Source organism: Lissotriton helveticus, chromosome 6, assembly GCF_964261635.1.
Source record: "Lissotriton helveticus chromosome 6, aLisHel1.1, whole genome shotgun sequence".
NCBI classification, from domain to species: Eukaryota; Metazoa; Chordata; class Amphibia; order Caudata; family Salamandridae; genus Lissotriton; species Lissotriton helveticus.
The window spans coordinates 1,772,273,568-1,772,287,419 of record NC_136067.1 but is presented as its reverse complement, the minus strand read 5'-3'; the positions used below and the strand labels follow the sequence as shown (position 1 = coordinate 1,772,287,419).

The window sequence follows — 13,852 nt, the reverse complement described above, 5'->3', positions numbered from 1 at the left end:
GGCCCCCTTAGTCACCTGTCTAAAATGCGACATGACTAAAAAGTATAAATAAGCTCACATTACTGGCAACATCAGACAAAAAGCGCCAATGAAAAGTATAATCTAGAAATTCAAGCAACAGAAAGGGTAACGTTTTGAACATTAAAACAAATAAAAGAATAAAAACTCACCTGGCAACTAAAGCAAAATAAGAAACTAATATTCATTTTACTGATCGTTTTGCAGACATGAGTGAGCACAGTGTGACTGCAGCTTGGAGAAGTTTTGAGAGGGGTGAGAGGAAAAATGAAATTGATTTTTAGGGGGAGCTCAGAAAGACAGGGGAAAGTTAGATTGTTGCAAGTCAGAGAAAAATGAAATTCATTTGAAGATTCAAGGGGAGCTCAGAAAGACAGGGGAAAGTTAGATTGTTGCAAATGGGCAAGAGCAGTGAAGTACGCATGTCCAGATGCTAAGGGGAGATCATTCCGATGGGGAGATCAAAACAATGGTACACCTGTTGCGAAGCTCCACGCTCACACATCCGCAATCTTTGGCTGTTCGCCACGCCCCCCATGTGATCTCATGCTTGATGCGTAATTCTAACTACCACTCTGGATCAAGCTGTTTATCATTTTAATTGCTTGTCTAATTTTAGACTTATCACAGAGCAAGAGGTGATATCTAAAATTTCTAAAATCAAGTCTGGCTCTCCTCTCGACTCCTCTCCTATTAGGATTAATAAAGAGCTAGCCTCCATTTTTTTCTCATTTTTTTTTCCTTCTTTAGATAATCATTGTGAGTAACCACTCCTTAGAGAGGGTTGTGGTACCTGCTTTTCGCAAATCAGCATTAGTTTCTCAACTCTTAAAAAGGGGTCTCTAGACCCTAGCATTTTTTCTAATTATCAACTGGTCTCTTTTCGTTTTTGGGCGAAAATCTTGGAGAGCTGTGAGAATACACAGCTAGCTTCTTACAGTGAATAAAATGTTGTGTTCAATAAATGCCAATCTGGATTCAGGTCCAGCTTTAGCTCTGAAACTGGACTTACAGCAGCTAATCAGAGCTCTTCAGAGAGGTATAGCTTTGTCCAGACAAAAGGGAGCACCCAGTATAAGTCAAAACAAAACCCTTTCAGGCATAGAGTGACGCATAAATTATGCAAAAAAAAAGAAGGAGAGAACTCTGGGTAGAGTTTATGGCAAAAGACTTTGTCCTTTTCTATCTCGGCGTGGACAGCACTGTGCTAATCCTATGCTTAAAAACTTTGATAGAAAAACAGACATTTGAGGCGAGCAGATCTAGAGTGTCGCTGGTGTTGAGACTGCTCTAACAGGAGCTGCTCTCCACCTAAACTTGAGAACTACCCAGAGTTCTCTCCTTCTTTTATTGCATAATTTGTACGTCACTCCATGCTTGAAAGGGTTTTGTTTTGATATATATATATATATATATATATATATATATATATATATATATATATATATATATATATATATATATATATATATATATATATATATATATATATATATATATATATATATATATATATATATATATATATATATATATATATATATATATATATATATATATATATATATATATATATATATATATATATATATATATATATATATATATATATATATATATATATATATATATATATATATATATATATATATATATATATATATATATATATATATATATATATATATATATATATATATATAGTTTTGTGCCCCCATCATGGTTTCCTGTAAAGAGACCCCTGAGCCTGTATTCTTGATGACAGCAGGGGACTCACTCATTTGTGTTAATGTAGCATTTGCTTTACAGCCTTGATCTGCCCATTCTCTGGGGAAACTCCTGCTGAGGCTTGTAGTGTAAATAAGTTGGTAATAAAGAAAAGCTTAAGGCCTATTTGTGGGAACATGAACTGCACAAATGTTAATTAGGCAGTCTAACCGACAGATTTTTGGACCATAAAATCACTCCATCATTAAAAGCTTTTTTAGAAAACATCACGTTACACGGTCAATTATTTAGGTATTCGATTTCACATTTCACAAACTAACAATCTTTGTGTTCGGTAGAGAGAGAAATACTGCCTTGGTGACAGGTGCCCGCCATGTTCGATCGAGATTGGAATGGTTAATCATCGCCTTTTTTTTACCTAGGAGTAACCTGTAAAAAACGGACAGTTCCAAAATTCCATTTTATAGGCGCTAAGAATATGCCACTGCCTTGAGAATTAGAAGAACCAGCACAGAAACTGCAATCACTTTTTGTGTAACGAAATTTTAAACTTCAGTGTGGGCAGTGAGTAAGACATTTTGGATTTGTAATACATCCAAAATTATTGCCCACCTCGATTGATATATGTATTTCTTTTAGTATCGCTTTATGAATATTTGTACAGATGACATGTTGAACCAAATTAAATATATCTCTGATTTTAACTCCGTTTACATATTTGTGAATTTTATTTACCTTATGTTTTTAAGGACATATTATCCGAAATAAACATTGACTGATTGGTATTTGCTTCGTATTGTACACAGATAGCTCAAGTTGTCGTTTCTTCCTGGATTAAATTCACATCTTGTGCAGTACTGCATAGCCCAGCATCATGCATTAATTGTAGCCTCTGTGTAGGGTGCCAGGGAACCAAATAGTTCTTTTGAGTACACCCTGTAAAACAACATTTTTTTAAGTGGAGTTTCCAGCACACTGGAAGTCACGCATTTGGTGTGTAACTCTTTGCAACGATCCCTTGTTTGTTCCGTCCGTATGGATGATCCGTGCCCAGCATAGGTCCAGTAGTCCCGAATTCACCCAGAATTCTAGGGTAACCTATGCTTATGTGTGCAGTTTACTGCCACTTATACTTGGCATTTAAAACGACTTGTCAAACCTTAAACTCCCTTTTTTATTACATATGTCACCCCTAAGGCAGGCCTTAGCTAATCCTAAGTGCAAGGAGCGTGTAAGCAAACGTTAGAACATATACTTGTATGTTTTACATGTCCATATAGTGGCAAACACCCAAATTCGTTTGTCACTACTGGAAGGCCTACTTTTCTCATAGGTTAACATTGGAAATTCCTGTACCCACACAAAGGGCTGATTGCCCCATAGATAGCATGGCAGACAGGACTTGGCTGAAAGGGGACCTATGCACTTTGGAGAGCTGCATTGAAGGCACCCCACATCAAAAGAACTGCTGTGCTGCTAAAGGACGCATCTTTGGACTGCAGACTGGGAATGCCTATTTTTGTCTTCTGCTGCCTGCTGGTCTCTAACTTTGCTGAAGGAACGCTGAATCCTGCCTTTTTCTTCCAGTGTGCTTGAAGGGCTTGTAACTTGCCTTCTGTTGTTTGAGACTTGGGTTTATCAAAGTCTCTACCCCTGCTCCTCTGCCTGGCTCGCTGGAAGTGGCCCAGGTATTAGCTACACGGATTTCAACGTATCTCATGTCTGCGTGTAGAAGAACCGGTGCATCGACCCCCATTGTGGGAGTCTAATTTGCGCATCACATTAGATTGAATGCTTTGCCTCCCAAGATCGACGCATCGTACAGCACATCGCTGCTGATGCAGCTTGGTGAGATTGACGCATCCCCATGACTGCATCAAATGCGGACTCCCAGTGGAGTCTTTTTGGGCACACTACACGAACTTAGCTTGTACTCCCTCAAACGGGGGACTTCATTGGAGATATCATGGGTTTGTTAACACTTAGATTTTCCAATTTTACTGTTCATTGGGATTTTAATCTCCACCCAGACGTGCAAAATGACCCGGGTGCAACTAACTTCTTTGGAAATTGTAGAAACTCTTGGCTTGAATCAGTGGATGTCTACACCCACCCACACTGCAGGACATGCCCTGGAAGGCATCTGCTCAAATCTCACGAACCTCATAGTTAATGCCCCAGTTAGCCTCACCTGGTCTGACCATAAGTTTATACCTTTTAAAATTTGGCTTCAGCACATGAATATCTCCATTGGCCACCCCCGTTATTCATAATACCAGACGCAGGTGGAACTATATGGCAACCTCTCCAGACCTTAGTATAGAAGCCTTGGCCTGCAGGCCCAGGAGAACAGTGGACGCATCAGTGGATAATTAATGCTTTAATCAAGGGTTATCCACTCTTAGCAATAATCTTACCCCTTCAATCCTGCTGAAAAATAATTCGCCTTAGAAACCCTCCGCCCCTTGGTACTCCCAAACCCTAAGGGTACTACACAGCCACTGCAGGAAACTGGAACGCAGATGGCGTTAAAGATACAAACAGAACGAACCTTTTTAAAGCGGCCCTTAAAAATTACCACCAACAGATCAAAGCTGAAAAGAAATCTTATTTCACCAATTTACTTAATTTGGCTAAGCCAGATATAAAAACTATCTTTAAGATAGTAAATTCCTTTACCAACCCTATAATCCTTCAACAAGAGATTCCCCTTTCACAGTCTCTTTGTGATCGCATTGGTGACTTTTTTTAATAGAAAGTCCAATAGCTACAAAATGATTTTCCAGCACACCCTGTTCCACCTGTAGAAGTGCCCTTTAATTTAAGTGATGATAGATTGTCTCTCCAGGCCTTTCAAGTTGTTAGCCTAGAACAATCCGGCCAGGCCATACTTGCATGTAAATCAGGATCTCCGTTTGACCCATGCCCCCTTCGGATTATGCATGTTATTTTAGACTTTATTAATCCAGTCTGTAATAACATAATAAACGCCTCTCTCCTTCATGCAGAAGTACCGAACAAATGTAAAATTGCAGCAGTCAAACTGCGCCAGAAAAAGCAATTTGCAGATACCACCATTCTTACTAAACCTGACTCAGTACAGATTTAAAAAACAATTAAAAAATTGAAAAATCTTGTAGCAAATCATATCGTTAGGTGGAAACATTAGACATTTACGGGCCTCTGATACTAAACGAATAATCTATTTTGAAAAAACAATGGCCTTAGAAAGTGACTACATGCATTGTGCAAAGCAGGACAAGCAAATATTACATGATTAAACATTTGAATATTTAACTGACAGAACTACCAGATTCTCTCCTTTTCAGGGACCTTATCTCAAACGCTCATAATAACACGTAGGGGAAGCAAATCCTTTCCCACCGATAGAATCAATCTGCGGGTCCGCGAGGGAGATTCCAGGTTATATAGGTTTGAGGTTTAATTCCAAGATTACTCTCTACCACCTGATTTAGCTGACATAAAGCGATGTATCTAACCTGACTCATTTTGTAAAGGGTATTTTTTTATACGGCTTTTAAAAAGAGATTTGGGTCTACAAGAGCCTAGGTTCAGATCAGTCCCAAAAGTTGCTTTTGCCAACTCAAATGACCTATAGAAGGCCCTCTAATCTTTATGACGGAGAAAAATTACACTCTTAAGGGCTGCTCGAAAGTGTTTGCGCCGCTCCACCCAAGATCGAATTTCCCCATCTCAGAACAGCAGCGAGTGCAAAAGTAAAAGTTAACATTTTAAACTCCAAGAGAGGAGCTTGAGGGGCTACCAGTGTTCAAGCCACAAATCTGTCACTGAATCCGACCTTCTATTAACTCAGAAAAGCGCCAGAGACTCATATCTATCGCCTCACGGGCGTAACTTAGTGGAGGGAATTTTAACCTTATAGAACAACGAAATGTGGCTGAAATAACTTCTTCCGCACAATTTGTAAAATCTAATTAGCGCATTTGACTGAGATAATGCCCTAATCAAGCAGAGTTTAACATGGTCTTCATTCCGTCCACTATTCGAATACAAATATGAGTCTACTTTTTCCAATTTCTCTTCCCCTAGATACCAGCTGCACTTTCCCCTTGTTCTTGTAACTTTCTGATTGAAAATCAAAAGTTTACTTTTAGATATGTTTATTTTCAGAAAGTGGGCATCTGCAAACTTCATCCGAGCAGAATGACCACGCCTGCACCTGTCCTAAAGTACAATAGGGAGGTCAACAGGCAGCCCTGTTTTTAGGTAATTTTGAGTTGTAACCTTTCGGGATACAATCGGAGTTTCTCCCATAAGGATTTAGCACCCGGTATCAGAATGAAATTCAATAATGAGCCTTAGGAGGTGATGTGGGAAACCAAGGCGAAAAAGCTTTCTCCACTGCATCAGTCTACTTTGTTGATCCCTGTGGAGAAATCAATGAAGGACGTATGTACTGGCATACCCCAGGAAAACTGATATTTCTCAGTAATCGCTTGGAGAGCAGCAATAATATTGATGGTGCTGTGATACTTCCTAAAGCCAGTTTGTTCAGGGGGAATGAGGTTATTTTCTTGAACCCATTGTTGTAAATGGGAAAGTTAAATCCTAGCAAAGAGTTTACCTTTTGCATCCAGCAATGCTGTTTGTCTGAAACTAACTGGAGAGGATCTGGGGCCCTTTTAATAAAGCAGTCCGCTATGACACTACACATTCAAGAAGAAGGGATTATTCCAGTTTTGTAGCCGTATTAAAAAATCTGGCTAAGAAAGGTACCCCAAGCTGCCGCCTCCTTTTTAATAGCCGCAATAAGAATCTCGTGAAGCCCCATTGCACCAGATGTTCTTGCATTTTTTGTAAATCCAACAATCTCAGCTTGAGATGGAGCACCATACACTACAAACATTCTTTCATCTAGAGTGAACTCAACAGGATCTGCTTCCCCAGAATTACAAGAATACAACATTGAGATGTAATCCACCCAAACATTTTCAGGAATGGAAATTGCATGCGCTGTCACCCTGGTATTGCAATGTTCAATTGCCAACATTTCCTTGAGTCTCTAGACTTTGCAGCCTCCCTCTGCTCAGTCCAATTATTATCACTTTCATTCCTGCGCTCTTGGGCTTTTAGTCTTGCTCTAATATGCTTAAACCAATAGATTCCCTTCTGTCTTAAAAACAGCATGTGCTGTCTCATCAGGAAATGTATTTCATGGTTTAACACCTTCAGATTACACTTTTTCATCTGATTTGCACCTTTATCCTATGAACCTAAATTATGAAAATCAGCATTGTGAGATTCAAAGGAGAATATGGGGCCAACCCCATGGTATCTTATTAGTTATGACACATACGTCTTCGATTTTTAAACTTAGACTCCATATTCCTAGCTGCCCAAATGATCTGCCCATTCAACTTATTAAAGGCAATCTCACTATTTAATAGGTTATCAGGTGCTAGTTCCTTGAGGTAAGGGCAACTGACACATCGCCTACTACTCTATGATCGCTAATGTCAGTTGGAAACACAGTAAATTTCGAAGAAGCCCTAAGCATTTCATAGGATACTATCACATATTCGAGTAAAGCTCTACTTGGAGGATGAATGGAAGGTATTAGCGGGTGAGCTCCCAAGCTGGGGACCGTTCATTCAAAATGGCCAGATTATACTTTCTAACGGTTTCCAGTAAAAGAAAGCCACACTTATCTGTTCTAGTGGGTTTTTTTTGTTAAAAATTCTCTGGAATGGACACAATTCTTCTTTTTCAATATTGATAAAAATAGAATAGGTAAAATTAGAAACCTTTGCATTTAGATCACTCAAGATGATTGCCAGGAGACAGTCTTCAACCAAACTAATAATATAGACAGAAGTAAAAAGTAGACTCAGTTGACGGTCAGAATCTTTCCCTGGCGGCATATACATGTTTGCTAAAAGAGAGAAAGATGGCCAAACTCTAAAATCTTGAGAGGCCAATTTCAAGCACAAACATAAATTTGATGGATAAATAAAAACTTACTGGTTCCAATTGACAGTGTTCTTGGGTGAAGTCACCCGCCCGATTAGCATGGGCCCTTTCTGAATGCCTTACATTACTAGAGATTACAAAATAATCAGCAAATATAAAATCTGTGCATTTCCAGGTTTCCTGTAAACATTACATTAATGGGTTACAAGACTTAAAACAATTCAGTTTTGCTTTATCATGACCCAATCCGGCTTTGTTCCAAGACAAAAGCAGCATGCAGGAGCTTCCTCAGCAACTCCGTATTCTTTGACAAGGGATGACCGCTGTTCAGGACTCTTGCCACCCAATTCCACTTAAGGGAATCATCCTTCGACTCAGCAGCTTGTGGCTTAACATCAGGACCACCTAGGATTTTTTATGTTATCTCTCTTCCCTCCTGCCAAATGAGAGAACAATATCATTATGCTTCCCCTGTCTGAAGTCATTATCGGGGCCCACTGCAGCAACCACCATTGGCTTATTTCCTCTTAATAAATTCAGTTGATGTGGCATGGGCTCTGAGCGCTCCACAACAGGCATAACATAAATCCTGCTTTTTAATCACAGTTTTGCAAAACCATGTTTGCGATAACCAATGAGTCAAAAGTAATTCTTTATTATGTCATTGGTGCAATTGAGTTTATAAACACTATTGAGGTTGGAATTTTTTTTAATCTTAGGGCTTCCATCTCTGAAAGAGTTTTGAAAAGAACTTCTATTAACATTGAAGAACTCATCATAAAGTAAAATAAAATCTATGGAGATTTACTCCATGTTGTGCTCTGGTATCACCCCATGAGATAAACATTCAGCACTCCCCATGCTAGACTCCTTGGAATAAAGACTCTTGCTCCTTGGTTAAGCAAAAAACAGGATTTATTGTAAGGAACAGGTAGGGTACCTTGTTCTTGATCGTTTTGAGTACACAGTGGTATTTGTCTGACTGCCCTGATTTGCTTTTGCTAGTGAAAGACTACCCCTGTTATATACCTCAACAAAACATGAATTAGCAATAGAGTTCTTCGAAAACTCAGCATCAGGAAAGAGAGGAGGTAACATACTTTCGGTTAACAGCTCCTCCACTGTCAGAGCGTTTGAAGAACTCTGGGCAATTTTTAAAAATCGTTGGAGTCATGGGAAAACAACGGGAGTGGTGTAAGATTCAACTAGATTTAACCCAAATCTCTCTCCCAACTTGGGGTGCAAGTATCAACATGTGTATTACGAGGAGGAAGACAAACATTGTTCCTGGGTGTCTTTAATGCCACCTCATTAGCAACGTAGATGTCAAGACCGCTAGAAAATCTTGATTGTTTCAGTTTACATGCTGAGATTCTTCTGATCTTTTTTTATTTGATATTTCTTTGCAGCACCCATCTGAACAATTGACAGGGGCTCTGCTTGGGTGCCTTCTATGTACAAGATTTGCCATGGTCGAGTCTTTGCTTATCCGAGGAATTCAAGATGGCATTAGAACCATCACCAACCACCACTTATGTTATAGATGTGCTTGCCTTACCATATTACTTGCCCCCTTTTTGGACCCTTTTTTAAACATGGGAAAGATTTCAACTGTAGTTGTCTGAGAAATTTCCTGCCAATGTTCTCAAACAGCTAGCTTAAGCAAAGGTCCTCATCAACTTGTATGCTCCGATTTTTGGCGGCAACTCATGCTGCAGTGGTTTATCAACTTCGGAAAAGCATCCCTCACCCCTCCAGGGGACTCTACGGAGGCTGACCTCCACAAAGACTTTACAACATAATTATCGGTAACAACATTCAAATTAGTTTTAATAACCCACACTTATTAACATTCTGCATCTCCAATAAAATTGACAACATAGCTAACACATGATCAGAACTTGACACCGATTTCTCTAAGAGGGCCAAAATGGAAGATAAAACGTTTTAAATGCAAAACAAAATAGTTGAAGAAATGCCTCTTGAGTGCCTCCACCTCCATATTAGACTGAGCACTTGGGAACAGAAAGTGATCTTGATCGGAAGAGGCCCCTAAAGATGAGGTACTGCTATTGGTACTACTATATAAAGTCGTAAGAGAAGGACAAATGGATGGATTAATGTTGGATTATAATTCGTCACCCTGAGCACGGACCGGGGAACAGCATGCAGAAGATCCTGTCCCTGGTCGAAAGTGGAGATTGATGTCTAGCAGGGTAAATGCCTCCTTAGTGAACTCTGCACATACTTCCCTGGGTGAATATGGTGGTGTTTGAGCTCAAGTATTATCTTGAGGGTATTGTTTGTGGGTTTTTTATTTCTCCTTTACTGTGATTTGTCTTAAAAATAGTTCTGGCTGATTGTTTCTTAATTTTATTTCTAGGTTTGATCCTTATGGAAGAAATAAGTTTGCAATTTGCAGAATCTGCAAAAGTTCTGTTCACCAGCCAGGTTCCCACTATTGCCAAGGATGCGCCTATAAAAAGGGTGAGTAGGGTGAAACATTTCTATTCCACTTCCATGCATACTTCATGATGTAAATGCCTGAAGTTCCAGTTTCTTGTCTGTTTTTTTAAATAATCTTTTCTCTTATAATTTAAGGCCAGTGTTTTAATTGCTACCAGTGCAATTGAAGAGGATTAGCATTACTTTCAATAAATTGTGCTGAATTTTCTTCTTTTACAACAAAAGAAACCTAATGCTGACCAGGATTTCCGTTTATTAGCCCAACCTCCTCTTCTATATATGGAACTACCTAAACTCCCTAGACAGTTGAGTCGAACCGTGTGACTTACTCATGTTGCATTTGGCAAGAATATCAATAGCTACTGTGCACTGCCCTATTTTAAAGGCATCCATTCGATAAAATAAAATGTGTTGTACCTTGGAGAGTTTAAATAATGTTCATTGGCATTTTTTAGTGACTTTTGGCTACTAAGACTACATGGCCTAAAAAGATTATAATAATAATAAATGGACTATGATTAAATTATAGCCTTGAAAAAGTGACGAAACATCAAGAAATGTAAATGATAAAAGGCTGCGTCAGTTATCATTTGAAAAAGCAATTAATAATGAAAAATTTCCTAGCTTTCGTAACGGAAAGTTTCAATTCTATTAAGGACACAGAGGCAAGGATTAGGCATCACCTTTCTTCTTTTACTATCAGCAGCAGCCATTCAAATATAAACAACCTGATAGGACTTTGTTTCCCATGATGCCAGGGAAACCACGAAGTACCAGCAAAGAACAGAACTGTACAATCAGGAGCCACCAGCCCCCGTAATCGCCAGCGTCCTTCTTTGAACTGCCTGTATCTTCCTGTGATCAAGCCATTCATTGAAGATTTGATCCTGCACAAACCCTGGCTTCAGAAGATTTCACTCCTGTCGAGCCGCTAACCCCAGCAAGCGTCAATCTTGCTTCGCAGATTTCGATTTGTAAGGCAGAGAATGTCAATGAACGCTACTTAATGGACAAAGTACCGCAACACCAAGCACATAAATATCCTTCAGATATTACAGAGAAACTGGAAACTTCTTACTTACTCCCAAACGTTGATCCAAGAACCCGGGTGGGTCCTGATTCATCAGCTGGAGGGCTAATCCTTGCCTCCCTGTCCTTAATAGAATTGAAACTTTCCCTTTCGAAAGCTTGGACATTTTTCATTCTATGTCAGGACACCGAGGCGAGGATTAGGCTAGTTCAAAGCTTATCTACTACCAGAGCCGCAATGGAGGAGACTGGTTTGAAATAGAACCTCTCGAGGGTTGAACCTGACGACCTGTCTACTACGTTTAGCATACCCTCCAAGCAGACTCCTAGCACAAATACTTAAGAGGCCATTTCTCCTCGTGCTGAATGCTCACCAAAAACCTTGGTATCCAACATAATCCACCAAACCAATTAGCAGTTGTTTCTCCCAATGAGGCCCTAGTTCCGCTATCATGACCTCATAAGCCTTGATGCAGCATACGACCCATACCTTGGGAACATCAAGAAATGGCGGGTAGGACATCACCTGAGATTGACTCTTCATACACTGAGTGACGTACATGGTAAACCCGTCCGGAGTGAAGGACCACCCTGTCACGTCCAGGGCCCGATATCCGACACCCTCCTACATGAGATGAGACACAACAGCATGGCTAACTTGGCCGATATTTGCTTCCTCTTGAGATACTTGTTGCTTGGCCATCCGGTCGATACTTTCAGACCTCATTTACATCCCAAAGTACGGAACTAGGCTCTGGTGGGAGAAGGACAGTAGGATCCCACAGAACACATTCCAGAACAGTGGGTGTTCCCCTACAATCAGACTTGCACTATTGCATGGCCCGCGGAGATAGCCGAGCAAAAGGTGTTGATTGAGCAATAAGCGATTTCCCCTCCCCTCCCCTCCCCCCCCCTCTCAGAGGCGAGAAGGCTAGGAAGTTGAAGACCTGAACGTCTGTCCCCACGGGATCCAGACCCCTTCGCAGGCACCAACCCATCCAGCGCGACCAGGCTGATCGGTATCTCTTAACTGTACCGTCAGCCCATGCGAGAAAGTCTTCTGTACTTTTCGAAAGGCCCAGGACTTGCCAATAAGACCTGTAATCCTCCACACCATAAGGGGAAGGCCGTCTTTCATCACCACAGAACGAGGATTGCCGGATGGATCTCTCAGGAGATGAGGCAATGTGTGTAGATGGATTTGAGAAGCCCAAGAAAGTTCCATCAGAACTGGAAACCACACTTGCGACTTCCATTCCAGGGTCCACCAGATCTGCCCCCTGTCGGCGCACTTAAGTCGTCAACCTCATGATCATCGTGAACGAGGGAAAGGATCCTTGTAGGCCCCTAGTCAGTGGTGCCCCTGATACCTAAGGCCTGGAGCTAAAGAAGGCCCTTAAGGCTGTGGCACGAATTGTGCCACCCAAAGGGACCCCTCGCCAAGCTCACATAAAATTGCCATCTCAGCCTGCATGTCTTGGTGCAGAGAAAATGAAGGGTTGACATGGCACACATCCCTGTGTGCCGTGCCTACAAAGCACTACATGTCCTATAGGTAGGTCACCCCTACAACAGGCCTTACAGCTTTAAGACCGAGTGCCCTACATGTCCCTGTGATATCTAAGCTCATCCATAGTTATTTCAAGTGTACAGGGAAGCCATGACGAGTACACGGGCTGGACACTTGTGATGACAACTTCCCCAGCTTCATGATAGCTTCAATGTACTCCGATGTGTTTAATACCAAACACCTTGTCTTAATAAACCCACAGTGATGCCTTTGCTGGATTTATTAATAAATGCAACCAAAGAGCAACTTCAAGGTGTCCCCTGAAAACCTACCGACTACAAGTGTGTTGACCAGCCAGGCATCATAAACAGGTTTCTGACCACAGCTTCACAGGCCCTGTCGCCTTTGTTATGCGACGCAGGCCTCTCCAGCTTGTGGAGAAGCCCATACCCTTGTCTTGACACCAATTTGTGGCGGCATGACAGTTGGGAAAATGAGTAAGATAAGGAGGTGTGCCGACATTCAGCCAGCACCACCCCTAGGGTGGGCTAGCTGATGTGGACCCGACTTATCAGATTCCTCCATCTTGTTCTGGACGAATTAGCATTCTAGGGTCAGGGTTATGCCCACCTCCCACAGGAAGTGGTCATATAGAAGGTGTTGACACGCTTAAGGTAGGTAGCCCATTGGCGACTACCTGTCACTCCCCTTAGATATTCCTAAATTAAGCATGTAGTTGTCACCCCTGAACCCAAGAACTGATTCGCTGGATCAAGTGAAGGACGAAGCAGTGTCACTGCCTTGCGAGAACTGCAGCATACCTGTGGACTACGGCGTTAAACCCTGCTTGTCTACACCCCTCTATCGACAGTCTTGACAGAGTGACTCATAATGCAAGCTGGAGAATTAGGAAAGCCTTGGGTAGCCTGCCAGGACTTAGAAAATCACCTACAGTCCACCTTGGAGTAGAGGAGCTACTCACCTGCAGTCCGCAGTCACCAACAAGCAGAGTCCTGTCCACCGCCTTGCAGCTCCCCTGCCAGATTGATTCCGAGATGACCAGGAGAAGGTACTCGTGCTCTGGAAGGTCAGATCTGTCTCCCCACCGAGCGTGAAGACACCAGGACCAATCAGAGCCGTGCAGCACGA

General features: G+C 41.3%; 1 protein-coding gene across 1 annotated transcript in view; it reads left to right on the top strand.

Moving 5' to 3' along the window:
• Positions 1 to 13,852, top strand: part of CRIPT (CXXC repeat containing interactor of PDZ3 domain) — a 180,151-nt gene that overhangs the window by 147,694 nt on the left and 18,605 nt on the right. Inside the window, exon 4 of the mRNA XM_078649669.1 lies at positions 10,082 to 10,185. Coding sequence (XP_078505795.1) covers positions 10,082 to 10,185 — 104 coding nt within the window. The remainder of the gene's footprint in view (positions 1 to 10,081; positions 10,186 to 13,852) is intronic.